At 36.3% G+C, this 19,474-nt stretch overlaps 1 protein-coding gene across 3 annotated transcripts in view; it reads left to right on the top strand.

The window, feature by feature from the left end:
• Positions 1-19,474, top strand: part of diaph3 (diaphanous-related formin 3) — a 475,404-nt gene that overhangs the window by 340,315 nt on the left and 115,615 nt on the right. For all 3 annotated transcript variants that reach the window (XM_056468166.1, XM_056468167.1, XM_056468168.1), the window contains one exon: positions 2,761-2,896. In XM_056468166.1, coding sequence (XP_056324141.1) covers positions 2,761-2,896 — 136 coding nt within the window. The remainder of the gene's footprint in view (positions 1-2,760; positions 2,897-19,474) is intronic.

Here is a 19,474-nt window from a genome sequence, read left to right on the forward strand (position 1 = left end):
ATCCCAAGCATATATCCAAGTCTACCAGCACTTGGTTCAGGGACGGATCTCAGAATGTCCTTGAGTGGCCATCTCTGCCTCCGGATTTAAATCCCATTGAAAATCTTTGATGGGATTTGAAACAAGCAGTGGCAGCACAGAAAGCACAAAATGCCAGTGAGCTGGAAGCTTTTCACATGAGCAGTGGGCTAAAAGTCCAATAGAGAGGTGTCAGCATCCTCTGAACACTTGCCAGAAGCGTTTATTGGAGGTTATAAAGGGTAAGGGATGCTCCGCCAAATAGAGACATTTAGGGGTGAGTAGTTTTGTACATGAACATTTGTACTGATGCAGCTTGTTTTTTTAAAAAAGCATTCAAATGTCTGTTCATCGACTGTTTACTGAAGCATTAGCTTGGTAAATTCCACTCCTTGGAATAGCTTGTAGGTCAAGAGAGTGAACATTTTAAAAAGGTAATTCAGTTTAATGGACACAAGTGACTCCTTGAATAAAACTGTCAAACCTGTAATGCTTTTCTATGTGCAAGTATTTCAGATTTCTATGTTCTGAAATCTCTTCGGGTCAAAATAACTACTGTAGGATGTATAAAATATATGAGTTTATTCATGTGAAAATGTTCTAAGTTAAAGCTTTGATCAGTTTAATTAATCCTAGCTAAATAAAAGTGTTAATTACTTTTAATTCAGATAAATGTAATCTTCCACCTTAAGATTTTTTTTCCCCGTATGATATTTTGTAGGTTCTTGTTATGTCATTTTAATAATGGCTTCATTTATTGAATTAATATATAGACATACAGCCAAGCCTGAAATTATTTATAACTCTGGCAAATTCTGACTTAAAGTTACTTTTATTCAACCTGCAATTTTTTTTTAAATCTTATTTATATATATATATATATATATATATATATATATATATATATATATATATATATATATATATTTTTTTTTTTTTTTTTTTTTTTTAATTGAAAATGACACCATCTTCTCCCAAAAGATAATATGATGTCTCAGCTTTTATATACTTTTGAGCAAAAATTTGCATTTTCAAAATTATTCATACTCTTCTTAATAATAAATTAAAAGAATCCATTATTGACTATTACAGCTGTTTATATTTTAGAGGTGTAATGGTAAACAAAAGTCACAGTTCGGTACACATCATGCGATAGAACTTTTTTCTCTAAGTTTAATTGATCAGTTTAATTAATTCTTGCTGAGTAAAAGTGTTAATTACTTTAGATTAGATTTTTTATGGTATTTTGGTTGTTGTAATGTCATTTTTTTATAATTGTTTTCATGGAATTTATCAACTCGTTCAGTTATTGAATTTATATGAAAACATACAGTCAAGCCCGTAATTATTCATACCTCTGGCTAACTCTGGGCTTTATCATACACCCAGCGCAATAAGACGTAAGATGTGTAGCTATACACAAATATATTTACATATTAATTAAAGGAATAAAATTTTACAAAAAAAATATTATTTTCTACATAAATATAAAAACCACTACATCCATGCCTTCTTCACCTCAGTTTTTTTTTTTCATGACAGTTTGCTTTTGTATCATGTTATTATTAGTAGTATTATTTATTATATGTGTATTTAGATTTGTTTTAATAAAAACTAGTTTAGATTTATCCACCAGTCAAGTTTTGGAGACGTATGCACCACCAAATGGGGCAAAAGAACAGGACGTGTGTTTGGATATAAGTGCTTGAAGTTAGAACTAAATTTTGAATTTTGAAACAAATATTTGCTCTTAACAAATGAAATTAGTTATGTAGGCTAATGAATGTCTTTAGTGGAGTGAGCACAACACTGTTCTTTATCCATGAAAGTAAAAGAGTAAAGTAAAGAGAAAGTAAAGAGGCAGAATGGAGGAGGCTCTTTCTTTGTCCTCGCACTGCAGATGGTCTGTTTAACTGTTTTCTCGCTAGTAAAGCATTTTTCCAAATACAAAGTCCGCCATGTAAATAGCAAATGCACCATGGTGCGACGCAACTGACTCTCAAAGGGAATGGGAGATAAGAAACTGGCTTAATGCATGTTATGCTCAAAACACACCCATAACTCAATAAGAGAATAAGCACAGCCCTGTTAGACCATGCGCCTGGGCGCAGAACATCAGTTCCGTCTTTAAAACATCAAAAGTAGATGCAAACACGCCCTTAACGTGTTTGCGATATGTGCTTATATATAAGGGGTGTAATGGTGCAAAAAAAATCACGGTTCGGCACGCACCTCGGTTTTTGAGGTCATGAGTCAATATGGGTTTGTTACTACAGGAATAAGCAACAAATCCACAATGCTTGCTTTTTCTGTTTATTTTGAAAAGTCAGAATTACTTTTTCACAACACATAAAGTGCAAAATAAAATGAATAATGAAAAACAAAACTTAAAATTAGAAGACTTTTAGGATTAGGTTAAGCCTAACCCTATACTAAAGACCGTGTTCCTTTTGTTTGTTGCACTGCTTTGGTGTTTATTTTGCCTTGCATTGACTGCACATCTGGACTGACTGTATTAGTCATGGGAGAACAAGAACTGAACAAATCGGGATGAATTACATCCGTTACGTTACATACTGTTACAAATGAATTACATACCATTACACCCCTAAAAAAGAAAACACCTAAAGAACTACCAAACATTTGTTTGTAACTATCAGTTTTATCTATTCCCATCAGACTTTACCTGCTTCCTCAATGCTCTGCTTTATCTTTGTCTTTTCTTTTTTTTTGTTTTTTCAGCAAGCAATGAAGGAGAACATAAGGAGAAAAGAGGCAGAGGAGAAACAGAGGAAAGCAAGGATAGCCAAAGAAAAAGCCGAACGAGAGAAAAAAGAGCGGCAGATGAAGAAGAAGAGAATGCTGGAGGTCAACACAGGTGAGATGTTTATCAGTCACTCGCTGAAAGTTTTCACAAGAGTGAGCTTTAGAAAAACCACTTTTGAAGGCGGATGAAACGAGTCCCTGCACACGTCCCTGCGAGCTTGTTTTAAACCGACAGAAGAGAGACACAAGTAAGAGCATCTGCATGTCCCGTTGTCAATCTGTTACCATGTGAACAGCCCATCGCTGTTATAATACCACATATGCGATGGAAATTCGGCACGGTGGCTTCAATGATGTGGAAGACGCCACTTTGTAGTGACTGTCAGTATGGAATCAAGCCGTTCTGCATTTACACACTTCCCATAATGTTTGCACAGGCTTTTATACACAGCTATTTGAGCGAGCGTCAACATAATAACGCGACGTAATGTATGACGATATTAGAGATGTGATTAGATTACAAACAGGTTCTGTGCGCTCACGAGACACACACACATAAAATGAGTTTATAATATATGTTGCCACTCGTGTGCTCACCTCCTGCTGTTTGAGAAATGTGTGTGAGTGTGTGTAGTCACACGCAGCGGGCTCCCAATGTTGACTGGGATGAGTTTTGTGTCCGTATCAGGTTTCACGCTGAGTCAATACAGCAGAAGAGCAGCCTGCAGTGCGTTCCTCATGCACTTAATACACACAAACACACACTTACAAATGATAATGTGGAGTCTGGTGCTGTCAGTGTTGAATTGTTATGGTTGTGTAGTACAGTGAAAGGGGAAGGGGTTAAAAATAGGACTTTGTGGCAGTAATTCATTGACATTTAAATTACTGTCAGCCAATATAAGTGACTGCAGGGTTCTAATACAGGGTTTTTCCTTCATAGACAATCACAAGACAATTACTCCCATCAAATGTTGTACCACCTCCACCTTTTGACAAAATTAGGCAGGCAGTCATGGCTACCAACAGACCCCAAGTGTTGCTCATGCACTGCTAATTTATTTACTTACATTTAATATTAGCCTTTTTAAATAAGATTATGTTTTACTTTACTTTGTAAGACCACAAGTGGCAAAAATGGTATTATTAAGATACAACCTAATTTTGAGCAAGAAAAAACTGTAATAGTATTAGTATGTAATAGTATTGGCGAGGTACATTATGCTAAATATGTATGAATACATAACAAATGGTCACAGAAACTACTTTTTTTTTTAATTTGGTCTGACTAAATTTAAAGGTGCATTAGGTCAGTGTTTCCCAACCCTGTTCCTGAAGGCACACCAACAGTACACATTTTCATTCTCTCCCTTATCAAACACACCTAAATCAAATCATCAGAACATTAGAAGAGACTCAAAAACCTGAAATGAATAGGTCAGATAAGGGAGACATCCAAAATATGTACTGTTGGTGTGCCTCCAGGAACAGGGTTGGGAAACACGGTATTAGGTGATTTTCTTCAGAAACATTTGTTTGTGCTGGTTGAAAGTCTTAAAAATAAATGATCTAAATGTATTTATACGTATTTTTATATTAAATTTAAAATGTTTATTTTTATAGCACTTTTATAATGTAGATTGTGTCAAAGCAGCTTAACATAGAATGTCTAGTAAATTGAAACTGTGTCAGTCCAGTTTTCAGAGTTGAAGTTTAATTCAGTTCAGTGTGGCTTAAATTTCACTGCTGAAAGTCCAAACACTGAAGAGCAAATCCATTGCTGCACAGCTCCACAAGTCCCAACCAAGCAAGCCAGTGGCGGCAGTGGGGAGGAACAAATTTCACCGATTGACGAAAGTGAAGGGAAAAAAAAAACCTAGAGAGAAACCAGGCTCAGTTAGGCTTGACCATTTCTCCTCTGGCCAAACTTTTTGTGCAGAGCTGCAGTCTAGGCACTGGAGTCTGGGTAATGCTATTAATACTTTTATTATTAATATTCTGGGTAAGACTAAAAAATGTCCATCCAATTACAATTTGTCGCGCCAACAATTTCTATAATTCTGCTAAGTAGCTCAAACTGTCTGTCAACAAATGTAGATTTGTACATCTGTGCACCCAGTTTACGCAGATCTGCCGCTTGCGCGTACACAAACACACGGCGTTTACATGGACACGAGAGAGTGACAGTGCTAAAAACAAATGTGGAATTAACTTTTTAAAATCCTGAATTATTATTGGAACTACTTTTGCAACTATTAAAACTATTTTAGTCACACTAAGCTTATGTAGATTGTGTTGTTTTACAAATGGGTTATATGCACAGAAGTGTTGTTCAGCCACTGAAAGCTTGATATGACTATTTTCAATTTCATAAATAGCCTAGCCTGCTTTACTGTGGTAAAGTTTGTTTTATATTCACATCACGTTGGTTCATTTTTTAACAATGAAAACCTGAATATTCGGTCCGAAATAACATGTCAGTATAGCTTAATAATAAGTGTAATTCATGCACCCCGCCGGCCAAGTACTAAGCATACAGTAGTCGCTTTAGGACAAAGCATGTGAGAGAGTGAGACCAGCGATCCTTGCATGCATGAAATATTGCAGATTATGACAAGCTTTGCTTGTTACAAAACTGAAAACTAGATGGATATAAATCAGAATTGTAGTATTAAAAAGTACTATAAAGTTTTCTAACTGGCGAACGACATGATCTAGTGGGTCTCTGTGATCCTTAAGGTGCGCGTTCGTGATTTCAGAAGGCGTGGCTTTTGACTGCAAAGTGTTTTGTGTTTGTTAAAGAGATGCTAACAGATAGCATTTTGGCAGATCACCTACTGCACCTTTAAACAATATAAATAAATTGAAATCAAATGATAAATTGACTCAGGGCCAACATTATATGTATCTTTAAGTAATTTTAATAACAGCAATAAAATGATATTAAAATAATAATGACAATAATGGCTTTTAGTCATTTATTCATGGAGATAAGAAATAAACCATTGTGTATTGATAATGGTTCATATTATCGTCTATAATTGCCTGTTTGTTTACAAGAAAATCTCTCCCACAGTATAGTTTTCCACTATAGCTTTCCATGGTTCATTGAGCCTCATAAAATAGAGTCTGACATCTAATATCAACCAATAAATATAGACTTTTACTTTTCAAATATTAATATTTGTCTGTTATCGTGTTTCCGGGACTCTCATATGTCTGGCTTCAGAAGGTGAACTGATATCAGTCAGTAGTTTAGATGTCAGCAGGTGTTACGGCAAGGTTTTTGTACAGATGAAGGAAACTGTGGCCTTGTGTGATGTTAATGCTGGCAGTGCATGTTTGTGTCTGCTTCACATAATTTTGCATTGTTGTACAACTCAATGAATTGCTTTGATTTTTATGTTGGCATGAAAATTGCATAGTAATCATATGATACATTTGACTTCATGCAGCACTGCACAAACCAATCAGCATCTGGCTTAAAGCACTGTATGCTGATTACACTGTCAGCTTGTCATTGCATTTGTTCCCTTAAAAACAAAGCACTTTATTTGACCCTAAAGAATGCGTCTTAGAATTTTAAAGTACTTTAAAGGTACTAATTTAGACTTTTTTTGAGGTTAATTATTTATGTGTGCTTTTCTTTTCTTTATTGATAAATTTATTGAACAAATATATATATATATATATATATATATATATATATATATATATATATATATATATATATATATATATATATATGTATATGTTCAGGATTTTTGACAATGTCGATATTTTATTTTGCATTCATTATGTTGATGTGATATTGTGGTACCACAACAATTATTTGAGAGCACCTAGTTTCTCCAAAGAGAGACACATGCATACAAATTTATGTTTTTACAACCTGATCATTTTACATTGAGTTCATTTACATGGACACTAATAATCTGATTTTAATATGATTAAGACGATACTCTGATTAAGAGTCTAACATGTAAACAGTGACTTTTGATTACCTTAATCCGACTAAAGTCATAATCGTAATAAACAGAAAGGAGAAAGACGTGGAGAATGCCAATTTTAGTCACATTATTGAAGTGCAGTACAGACATGTAAACTATTATTTATTAGTTATTTTTCCCCATACGACTTGTGGTATTAAATTCCATTAAAACAACACTCTTCCAGCAGTTCATACTCGCATCCAATAACTTGTTTGTCACGGGGGACATGCATGAAATGTTCCGAATGAAAGTGAAAGTGCCAAACTGCAAAAACACTCAAAATTACATGAAACTATGGTGGAAATGTGGATAGTGTGGAGACGCAATGATGTTAATTGAATTATGTGCTATAACATGTAAAACGGGATCCTAAAAGGAACATTTAAAAAGTAACTCCTGTAAACACCTTGATCATAATTATTGTCTTGTTAAGATTAAGGCAAATCATTCGACTGCTGATGTCCATGTAAACGTACTCATTGTGTCAAACAGTAGGTATCAAATTTAACTAAATGCCCAATGTTTTGGTATTTATCCAGAATAACTTTATAACCCGAACATGGTCTATTGTGTCATTCTTAATCTTTGATATTATTGGTACTAGGTCTGCACAATATATCGTTTCAGCATTGATATTGCAATGTGATCATTCACAATAGTCACATCGCTGGATATGCAGTGTTATGCAATGATATGCAAATTTTTTTATTTTTTATATTATTTCTTCTGGGTTTTTCACCTTTAATTGATAGGACAGTAGAGATTATTAAGTTTGGGGAGCAGAGAGAGGGTAAGGATTGGCATAGGACCACAAGGCGGGAATTGAATTGGGTCACCGTGAGCACCGGAGTGCATGTGTCGACGCACCACTGGTGCCGACTGATATGCAAAATTTACATGTGTTTTTGAGGCCTGTGACTGTATAATGACTTTTAAAAGAATTCAGCTATAAGAAATTGTACAGTTAAAATTGTCTTAAAAATGATCAAATACTTCATTTCAATTGTATTTTTTTAATTCAATGTAGTTATCTATGTTTGTAGGTTGTTTCTAAGATTTTATGCAGATGCACTTTTCTACAGAATCATCCCAATTGATCTAAAATGATCAGTTCTTTTCAGATAGAGAGATTCAAGTGATTTAGTGACATTGTAGTCATATCGCAATATATATAACAAATAACAAAATATTGCAATGGTACATGTTTCCAATATCGTGCAGGCCTAATTGGTACAGTATTTAGACCCAAAAACATATGATTATTTTTAATTAAGTATTACGTTGAAAAGTATTACTGTGTAAAATAAAAACAAATAAAAAAATAACATCCACTTTCATCTGCAATAAAGAGGTCAACTAAGGGAAGCAGAAAGTGTCTGGCTTGATGATTTTCCCAAATGCAAAAAAATAAAACAAAAAACAAACTAACAAACAAAAAAACTACTACAACAAATCCATTGCTTGTGTTTCAAAAATGGAAATAGTTTGAGCCGTTTTTAAATCTTAACACTGTAGCTTGATGTTTTGCTCAATACAGTCCATTCCACTGAGATCCGTTGATTTGAGTCAAGGGCTTTTGGAGGTAAGCTTTAAAAAATGAAGTTAGAGTTTTAGGAGATGTTTTGACAGTTTGTGCGATGGTGAGAGAGATTTCGATCTGTTTAGAAGCATTAACCTCAATTGAGATGAAGTCAGGGTTTTTTTTTTTTTAAAGGACAAAGACTGAAGCTTGTCTGATTCAGCTTGGTTTAGTTGAAATCATTTTCTCTCTTTTTTTTTAATTCCTTGAAGAGTTGCTGTCCTTCACGTTTGTTTAACAAATCTTGCTGATTAAGTCTGTGCAGCAGATCTTTAATAACCTTTCTTTGGGTTAATTTAGATTTCATAATTTGTTTCATAACAGTCGAACTGGTTCTTTTTGAGCCTTGTGAGACTCTTCTCAGTGGGTTTGCTGAGATGCCACGGCTGTCTTTGTTCAACAGGGGGCACTACACACTGTCTGGGCAGTCGGCAGCTGACTTGCTTATACATGTGGATAAACTGGAGTCGGACAGTTTCAGCTCTCTGCTTAACTCATGTGCTTCTCTGTTTATATTCTCAGAAAAAAGACTTTTTCTTCAGTTTAGTCTCATTCTCCGTGTTGAATAGTCTCTCCATTGTAATACTATGCTTCTCTGAGCATAACTCTTTTTGAACTAAAGAAGGCTTCTGCTTTGTTCGGGTTCAAGTACACTTCATTCTGCCACCCAGTTCAGTTCAAGTCAAGTTTATTAGTGTAGCGCTTTTCACTTTTTGTGCACATTATTGTGTTACAATCAAATGTGAAAGATAAAGATAATACATTTAAATTAATTCTAAATATTGGAAAACAAAATTACAAACGACAACATTTCAACAAAATGTTATACCTTTTTAGCTTTTCTTATATTTATCTATAACAGACAAATTTGGGTCTACTAATTTTGGACCGTTAGCATAAGTGATTTTGTCAGATAAGCTCCAGATTTGGCTTCAGTACTGACTAATCTAATGTACATGCACAAATATAGTATTGTAAAGCTTCCTATATAAAATATTTATTTAAATGAGAGATTTGTAAGGGGTGTACTCATACTGAATATGCTGAGCACTGTATGTGACTGAATATTAGTGTTTGTTGAACTAGATATTCTTATATTATTGCTCTCCCAGTCCTAGGTTGTGGCTGGAAGAGCATGCGCTGCATAAAATATATGCTGGGATAATTGGCAGTTCATTCCGCTGTGGTGACCCCTGATACATAATTGTCTAAGCCAAGGGAAAATGTATGAATTAATGCCACATTATTGCATACTAAAAAAATTTCTTAGTAAAAAAAACACACACACTCTCAACATATTTCCTATATCTGTTCTGTGTTTTTATGACTATATATATATATATATATATATATATATATAATAAATATGAATATTCACAAGCTTTGAAAACTTGATCAAGTTATTTAGATATATCACTCTTCCTCATTTCTGAAGTGTCCTATAGGTACTCCCTCCCTTATTTGTGTCCACTCTCTATCTCTCTCTTACTTTTCTCATCCTTTCATCATCAATCAAACACCAGCAGTGTCCTCCTACATGCACTACTCCACTCCAGAACATGCAGGCTCTTATAGACCTCTCTCTCTCTCTCTCTCTCTCTCTCTCTCTCTCTCTCTCTCTCTCTCTCTCTCTCTCTCTCTCTCTCTCTCTCTCTCTCTCTCTCTCTCTCTCTCTCTCTCTCTCTCTCTCTCTCTCTCTCTCTCTCTCTCTCTCTCTCTCTCTCTCTCTCTCTCTCTCCGTCCGTCATTCTGCTTGCACTCCGGCATGAGTGTCTGAGCCACAGGTGGAGAAGTGTGTGCTGATTCCGAAAGAAAAAGCGAGATACATGAGGTGGAGAGCGTGTAAATGAGCGAGTTAGTGTATGCGTATTGAGAAGGCTCTGGCAGTCTCCCAGCTGGTCTGAGTGTGTAAAACGTGGCTCTTTCAGGAGGCCTCAGGTGTCTCTTCAGCTAATACCGCTTCCGTCCAGCCAACTAGTGCGACTGCAGTCTCTTGTCCACAGATGCTGAGCCTAGTAGCGGACTTTTCTGCCCTGCAGCTCCCCAGCGGGTGCTAATCACTGATAGCAGAGGAATTAGCATGGAGCCAAAGAAGAACAGTCTTTTTTTTTTCTCATGTTGGGAAATAGGAAAATTCTTCTTGTGCCTATGTTTTTGGTCATCCAGCCACTCAAATGCCTAACTGCTACCTGCCACAGATAATAGCATCAGTGTGCTGTTTTTCCTGCGCTGTTTTGTTATTGTGAACCTGTTGTCGTAAATGCCATCACTTACTCTGTGACCCCCAGTCTGGCTTTTCAGGTCAGTTTGATGTGGGCAGAAATTATAAAATGCATGCACATACATACACACATACACACCTAGTGGTTCTTTCTTTTTGTCATCACACTTTGTTTTTATAGTATGTGTTATTCCAATTGAATTCGCCCTTAGTTAGTGTTTAGCGTGTGTGCATTCATTAGGCCATTGTTTGAAACAAAACTGCTTGAGTGGCCAAGTTTACATTGGCTCAAAACAAAGCTGCAGTAAATTACACGACGTGAGGAACATGACAATACTGGAGTGTGGCACTGAACACATTATAATCACTAAAGCTGTTACTGATTGCAGGTTTGCACAGTTTCAGTCAACTCTCATGCAGTTCAGCACAATAATCAAAGCTGTTTATACCAGACAATCCACGATGTTTCTTCAACTTCACACACTTTTACACTGCGATCCAAAAAATTAAGTTTCATTAAAAAAAACGCCTGTTCTGTTTGATCAAATATACAGTAATATGCTATATTAAAAATGATATTATTATTTTCTTTTCTTATTCCTGTAATTTATTACTCCAGTGTCGCACGATCCTTAAAAAAAATTGCAATATGCTGATTTGCAGTGTTGGGTAAGTTACTTTAAAAAGGTAATAGATTACAAATTACTGACTGCTACTGGAAAATTGTAATCTGATTACATTATGTATTACTTCATGTAAAAAGTAATCAGATTACTAATTACTTTACTTTGAAGTTACTTTTCAAACATAAAAATATACCTATAAAAATACAAAATAAACTTCAGCACTTTCTGTAATTTAATATTGACTGAAAAAACATTACAATGGGCTGATCACAGCAGCTTGACATATTCAAAAGACTTAAAAGCCTAAAATTCTCTCATCATTCACTTGTTCGAAACCTGTTTGTCTTTTTTTTTTTTTTTAACACAATAGAAAACATTTAGAAGAAAACTGGATATGTGTAACCATTGACATCCATAGTATGCAAAAGCACTGCAGTGTTTGGGTTTCTTTGTTTGTCTGAGGTAATTAGTCTACCGAAATGTGTATATTCCATACAAAGTATGAAGCTGATTGGTCAGTTCTTGTCAAGTGACTTGACGTTTTCAACTGGTGCGCCTGGAAAAAACTTCCATTGGAAATAACAAACTTACGTGCGCAAAAGACACGATATGAGAACGGCCCCATAAGCAGAAGATACCTTCACTCCCGATCCTGCACAAAAATTTTATTTTGCCTGTTTAGGCTGAGTTGGACCACTGTGTTTTTGGGCTCAAGTGTCCTCTTTGGCGACGAGTTGTCATACAATGCTTTCTATTCAAGTGCTTAAACAAGTTGCTGCTCAAGCTAAAAGCAGTTGAAAGTTCTTTAGAGACTGGACATAGACTGCATTTCACAGCAATATTTTTGTTTTTCCGCTCAATGAAATCAAAGTAATGTCTGTCTTTACACTTGAAGAAGCAACCACTCATGTCAGCAGTCATGTCACAATCTCCAGCAATTTAAAATCACATGCTTATTAACTGACGTTGCAGTAAAAACATGAATTAAAAGAATAATTTTTTCTTCTAAAAACTATATTTGTAACGCAATTACATTGACTTTAGTAACTGTATCAAATTGCACAAATTTATAATGTAATCCGTTGCATTACTGCGTTCCTCAAAAATGTAATTAGAATACAGTAACGCCTTAAGCCTGGTTTATACTTGACACGTTCACTAGTTCACTTGGGTGCGAGTGGCAAATCTGGTGTCCTCGCTGTGTTCGTGGAGGTTCGCTTTGGGTGTGCGCGACATTATTTCGGCTCGTGGATCCATGCCTTTTTTTTGGGCTCGAGCAAACAGTTCACATAAAGACATCTTTATGATCCGTCCATGCGTGATCATAGGGATAACTAGATGACCAATAATTCTTGGCTAGAAATTGCAACACCTGTGGGAAAGAAAGTATTTGTTAAAATGTTTGGAAAAACCAGAGGGATAAGTTTGTTAAAGCCAAAAGAGGCCATAGCAAAAGTGGAGACCCAAGTACACAATTACAGAATATGTTTTTCCACCAGTCATAGGTTTTACTCTGATGTATATATTACAATTTTGAATTTAAAACAGATGTAATATTTACAATACTATAATTAAGGAACAAATTATTTCTTTGATAACTGGAAAGAAATATTTGAACCTATCCGTTTACAATATACTGATTTTTCTAGGCTTTATAATTAAGAATGGTCAGAAATGTTGGACCATTTTTGCCTTTTTAGCATAAGACAGAAACTAGCCAGTAATGTCAATTGTGGAGCGCGCTAAATAATTAAAAAAAACAGTTTTTTTAGTAAGTGCACTTTTTTGCTTTTATTCTTGCCATAATAAAACAGCTATATTTGTAAAGCAACCCATGTTCTGTTGTCATTAATATTTTAAGAAACTTTAATGTGTAAAACCATCTGAGACATGAACAAAAGCAAGTGATGCATCAAAATTTGATTAAAAAAAATCTTGAATTGTTATAAAAATCCTTATAATCATTCAAATAATTTATAAAAATAATAAAAAATAATTAGTTTAAAATCTTGACACGTAGTTCCGGAAACTTTCTACTTCTCTGTTTTTCCATCTGACATTACGGTGGGTTTCTTATGACCACCCCGTGTCATTTTAAATAATATCTCAACGGCGAGCGTGTCAAGTATAAGAGCCTCGTCTGTTTAGTGAGGTACGCGCGCAGTCAGCGGACGCCCGCAATTTCCAGGCGGAAGTATAAATCAGCCTTTACACCCAACTCCGCTGATTTGCTGCTTAAAAAACAGCTGAGGTAAAAACAGCTGAACTGCTTTTTTTCTCATCTGCACTCTCTTAGTTATTTAATGTATCCCTGCGGAATATTAAACATATTACATATATACAAACTAAACAAATAGTAAAGCTGCTGATTGTGTGGAAATATTTTTAAAATCCATATGGCCAAATATACCTACTTAAAAAAATGTAAAATAAAATTAATTAAAAAAATATAGATAGATAGATGGATGGATGGATGGATGGATAGATAGATAGATGTTAAATAAACCATATTTACCTGTAACAAGAGTCCTACCTAAATAAATAAATAAACAATTAAATAAATAAATAAATAAATTCATTCTGGTGGCTCTTTTTACTGCTTGACCAAGAAAGCACCTGGTTATTAAGGTAAATGCATAGATCAAGCTTGAGTTTAAGGGTACAGTATGTTCAGTGCAAGTACATACAGTAGCTGTTACCCATTTATACTGGCCTGTAAAACAAATCACTGATATATTTGGATTAATTGTGCAGGCCTAAGTGGGAAGGAAAATACAGGTATTTTTAAAGCACCCATCCTGGCTCAGGTGCAGCAGGAGACTCGGATAGCGGGGCGACATCAAAGAGCTTCTCAGAGAATGTCGCCTTCAAAGCGAGACCATCCTCTGCTTCCTTCTCCCCCGTCTGCTTTCTATCACAAATCTCTTTCACACCAATTAGTTTCTAATCATGTTCCTCTTTATCTCTCTTTTCTTTCCCGCACTCCGGCTCAGAGCTCTGATGTCTCTCTGACATCCGTGTGCTGGAAGTGAGTGTGTGCGTGTGTCTGTGTGCCGCTCTTTAACACACAAGGATGCACTAAGCGCAGTGTGAGCACTGCTTTGGAAAAGAGAGCGAACGGGTGGTTTTTATTCAAAAATAATAACAATTCTCCCCCTCTCCCTCTCTTTATCTCTCACTCAGAGTTTTTGATGATGCCTGTCTCCCTTCTGAAGTCAGACAGCACAAATAGGCTCTTTTGTGTTTCCAGGTTACCGTTGCCACTTCTCCTGCTCGTCTCCACGGAGGCTGTCAATTAAAGCACGGTGGTAATCCGTACCGCCCCAGTGAGAGAGGCGACGCTCTGTACGTGTTAGGGTTAGCGTAAGCGAGCCGCACTTTGGTGGGTGGTAGGATGCGAGACGGAGAAAAAATATAATAAATTGGTTTGGCACTGTTAGTAGGAGAGGAAGCTGTGCACTAGTTTCCTCTGAATGTTTTGGAGCCACACACACACAGGGAGAGATAGAGAGAAAGCGATGATTCAAAACCAGACCCGTGGAGGAGTGGGAACTGCATGAACATGTTTTCAGAGAGAGGGGAGGGTCTCGCTGCTTGTTGAAAGCAACCGACTAGACATCTAACAGAATTAGGCCACATATCCATAGACACAGAGCAAAACACAGTCGCCCGTGCTATTCCTAATTCTAATAAGTGATGTGAAAACCCAGCGTTCCGGCTACTCTGTCCCACATATCGGCTTTTCCTCCAGGAGGAAGCCACGGGGGGGCTTCCAGCTCCCCGGAGCTCAGAAATGAGCTGATGAAACCGTCTCTGAACCCTACTGCAGCCTATGGAAAGGAGTGTGTAGTATACTGAATCAGACAGATGCAGTCAACGATTTAAAAAGAAATCAAGCCACACAAAGAGTCTGGAATTTAACAGGCTTCTGTTGAATTTTCACACGACAAGTGTGGCGCGACAAATAATTTGTGTTTGACTGCTATCACAGCCTGTCAGATGTTTAATATTCAGCCATGGGCGAATGATTTGGGAGCACTGGATTTTCAGATTTGAATACAAACGCTTTAAATAAAGGAGATGTTATTGCTTGCTAATTTGTCAAGATGCAACTTGTTTGTGCAGTCTTGTGCACAAATACAAAATGAATATAATAAAATAAATGTCTTAATTTGGGACTTTCTTTTAAAGTGTTCTAATGTCATTTAAAACCGTTAAACTAGATAGCACCAATGGCATAGTGGTGTGTAGTAGTACGTGCTCACGGCTACCCGAGTTCGATTCCCACCTCAAGGTCCTATGCCGATCATTCCCCTCTCTCTGCTCCCCACACTTTCCTGGCAGTAAAAGGTAAGAGGTAACAGAAAGTAAAAGGTACTTTCTTGTGCGTTAAAGGTAAACCCCCCCCCCCCCCCCCACCACCCCCAAAAAATATAAAAAAACATTAAACTAAGGATGTCATGATAAGCAGTGCAAGAAAAATTTAATCTTATTTTAATATTTAGGCTGTGCACATATTTGTGAATCAGTGATAATTAACTTACAATGTAATGTAATGTGTATTTAAATAGGACATACACCCAAAGTGCTTCACAATCATGAGGGGGAGGGGTCTCTCCACACCACCACCAGAGTGCAGCATCCACTTAAAGGGTGCGAAGGCAACCACAGGACAATGGCGCCAGTGCACTGTATAGGTGGAATGGAGAGACAGTGATAGGGCCAATTCGGTGGATAGGGATGATTGAAAGGCCATGATGGGTAAGGGCCCTACACTTAATGATTAGTGCCATGACATTTTTTTAATGACCACAGAGAGCCAGGACCTCTGTTTAACGTCTCATCCGAAAGACGACAGTATGGTGTCCCCTTCACTATACTGGGGCATTAGGACTCACATAGACCGCAGGTTGAACAGCCTCACTAACACATCCAGCAACAACCTAGTTTTTCCTTGTGGTCTCCCATCCAGGTACTGCTTAGCTTCAGTGAGTGACCTGTCTTGGGCTGCAGTGTGATATGGCTGTGCCTGTTTTAAGAGACAATTATTTGATGAATAAATTATCGAGTGTTAGTGCTAATATGGAGCACTAAACACAAATTCTATTTATTTCATTCATACGCGATTCCTGAAATATCCAACCTCATGCAGAAAGCCCTTAAGCAGTACTCGGGGAAGTCATTAAAATGTATTACTTGCCAGAAAATCCCATATATGAGCAAAGATATCTAGATATTGGTGTAAATGAAGAAAAAAAATGCATTTAGAAATGTTTTGACTGATGCAACCTGAAAAAAATCAATACAAAGGCGCAACAGTACACTGTAAAAAATGACAAATCATGTCAAAAATGTTGTTGCTTAACTTATTTAATCAACATTTTTTAGTTAGAAATTGAATTTATGAATTTTAGTCCATTTGACTGATACTGCCTGTTAATATTATAAAGCAATATAACTGCTGCATCAGCTAAAATGGTTTATTCATCGATCCTTTCTAAACTCATTTCTGAGAGCCTACTCTGCTCTGATTGGTCATTTGGCCTAGTCTGTCATCATAACTTTATCACTTACAGCATGTGTCAGAAACCAAACACCTATCACCATATATGAATTGAGCTTCCAGCGGCTTTTTCAGCACTCGGATTAACAATATTTTGAACAGTAAAAATGGCGCTGGCTTCATTGCATCAGTTTGAGTCCTCATCCTTTAAAAGTGCTTGCAAATTAGATTTGCTTTTGCAGTTAGAAAACAGCATCTTCTTGACACATCTACAAGACAAACCAAATTCGTCCAGGCTTCAGCTATTGAGTTTGAGGGTGAGTCAAAGTAGATATTGTTTGCAGACAGTCAACAGAGACTATAGGCTGACATTATGCAAATTTGTTACAAACCATTTGGGCAGGAAATAAGACTGAATTACTGACAACTAGTGTCAGGCCTATCCAATCTTTTATCGCCGTCAGTAAGTCCAATTTTGTTTCCTATCAAGTCAAGCATTGTGCAGTGTTGTTCCTTTAATAACAGCTTGTTTGCAATGGCTGCATCACATTAGCACGATGCTTTTATTTAAAATATCAGAAGGTTTGCATGTTATCAGTTTGTGTTCGCTGGGAATCTAACTTGCTTCACAAATATTACATAACATTGATTTATACAATACATTGAACCTTTCAGGCCTCAAGTTGAGTTTATGCATGAGACGTTTTTTCTTTATCTTTCACCGACGTTTGCTCCTTTCTTTGAGAATAGCAAAAAATATCTGACCTTTACGCTCCAGTAAAGGTTTAATAATCAGAATATGCACCTGACAAATCAGATTAGCAGGTGGCATTTTGTCAAAGCCAGGGCTGACAGACAGCTGAGCAAATGTGCTCTTTGTATCTGTTCAGGAGAATGTGATGCGAACGACGAGAACAAGAAAAGAGGGTTGATGAAAGATTATAGGGGAGGTAATTGCTGTCTTCATTATTTGTCATCTCTCTTTCACCCTCTTCAGATAAACATGAGAGAGAACGGACGTGAACTGTGAGCGCCTCTAGATACGTCAGGAGCGATTTCGCCGTTCTGTCATTATCACTCATCTTGGATAGACACCTGTCCAGCCCCTTTACACACTCTTGTTTGATCTCAGTTCAGCGAACATCATGTGTGCTTCCGTCATCTGTATGAAACCATCATATAATCTGAGCTGGACTTAAGTGTTCCACTTCAAATGGCCTTCCATGCCAATTATAGCATGTGCTCATAAAATGTGGCTGTATAGCGATTAAGAGCAAATACATCTAAAGGCCTTCCACTTTTGTAGCAGCAGGGCTTCAGCAGATGTGTGTACCATTTGACCTCCATAAGAATAGCGTCACAGATGGCGTCACGGAACAGCAGGTTTATTGGATGTTAGCTGAATGCAACACACAATGGAAAGCAAAACATTTTGCATAACTTCTCTGGATGCTCTTTCATTAAAATATACTGATTGAATGGTAATTTATATGTTTGTAATATTTGGATTAGGGCTGAATAATCAGAATTAGAATCTTTATAGTCATTGTACAAAATACAACGAAATTAATGTTTGCCCTTGCCTTCAGTGCATTCCTAATCGTCTAAAACACAACAATAATAACAAGAAGATATTTTAAAAAGTAATAAAACAATAATTATAATAATAATAATAATACTTGTGCGTAGAAATTTTTGGCTGCTTTCAAGTTAAAAAGTAAGTAAAATGTTGGCCAGAAAGTCATACAATTTAATTACCGTTGATTGCCTTTCTGGCCAACATATTACCGACATAGTAAATCGCCTTTAAATCGCATTTGCGATTTAGCAAAAGCTGCGATTGTCTTGCACATCTTATGAGGAAAGTATGGTGATGTGATCAGTAGTAAATTTCCTTTGAAGGCCAGAGGGCGCTCTCTCTCTCGCAAGTTGCACAGTAAAAACCAAATATGCCTAGAAGAAACCAGGAAAAAAACGTAGGATGAACAAAATATAACTGTTTTCATTTGATTCAACGAGATTGATAAACACATGACCACAACAACATATGGTTTATGTGTTATGAAATATGTTGCGTGCTTTGTTCTGTGAAAGAAGCCACATCATTTCACAGAAGGACTTAATTCAAACACTCAACTGAAACTATGAAGTTGAGTAAAAATGTCATTTCAAACGAATTTAGTCTATTTACTTCGCTTTCGGGTTTAACATGAGCAGCTTTTACTTCAAAGGGCCGTATTATTTGCAATTTGACTATCGTATGATGATATCGCATGCAATATTTTGCGTAGTTTAAGAGAGAACTATAGCTTAGTAAATGCTGCTTCAGCTGAACATAGGTGCTGGAGTTTAACAGCTGATTGCAGAGCTGGTGTATATACTGTATATGGATGTATGTATGTATGTATGTATGTACATATATTATCAAATTAAATTTAAATTAGAGCTTTAATTTGATTTCTAATAGTGATTAAATTACATAAAGTAATAAAGGGTACAAAAAAAAACATAAATACGATTTGAAAGAAAAAAAGTACCAATGTCCAATAATAATAATGAAAATAACAATATTTTGGTTTATTGCTTAAATTGTTTAATTGCTTTATGCACCATCGATCTATAAGGTTATATGTTTAACCCCCGTCACCCTTTCATGGTCTTTCTTTGTTGCTGGAGTGCTTCTATTCACTCTCTTTTGTATTTATGAAAGAAGGAGAACAAGAGAGGCAACAGCAATCAAGCCAAATGCCTTTTCCTTTCCTGGCTAAA

The sequence above is a fragment of the Danio aesculapii genome, chromosome 11 (assembly GCF_903798145.1).
Source record: "Danio aesculapii chromosome 11, fDanAes4.1, whole genome shotgun sequence".
Taxonomy (NCBI): domain Eukaryota; kingdom Metazoa; phylum Chordata; class Actinopteri; order Cypriniformes; family Danionidae; genus Danio; species Danio aesculapii.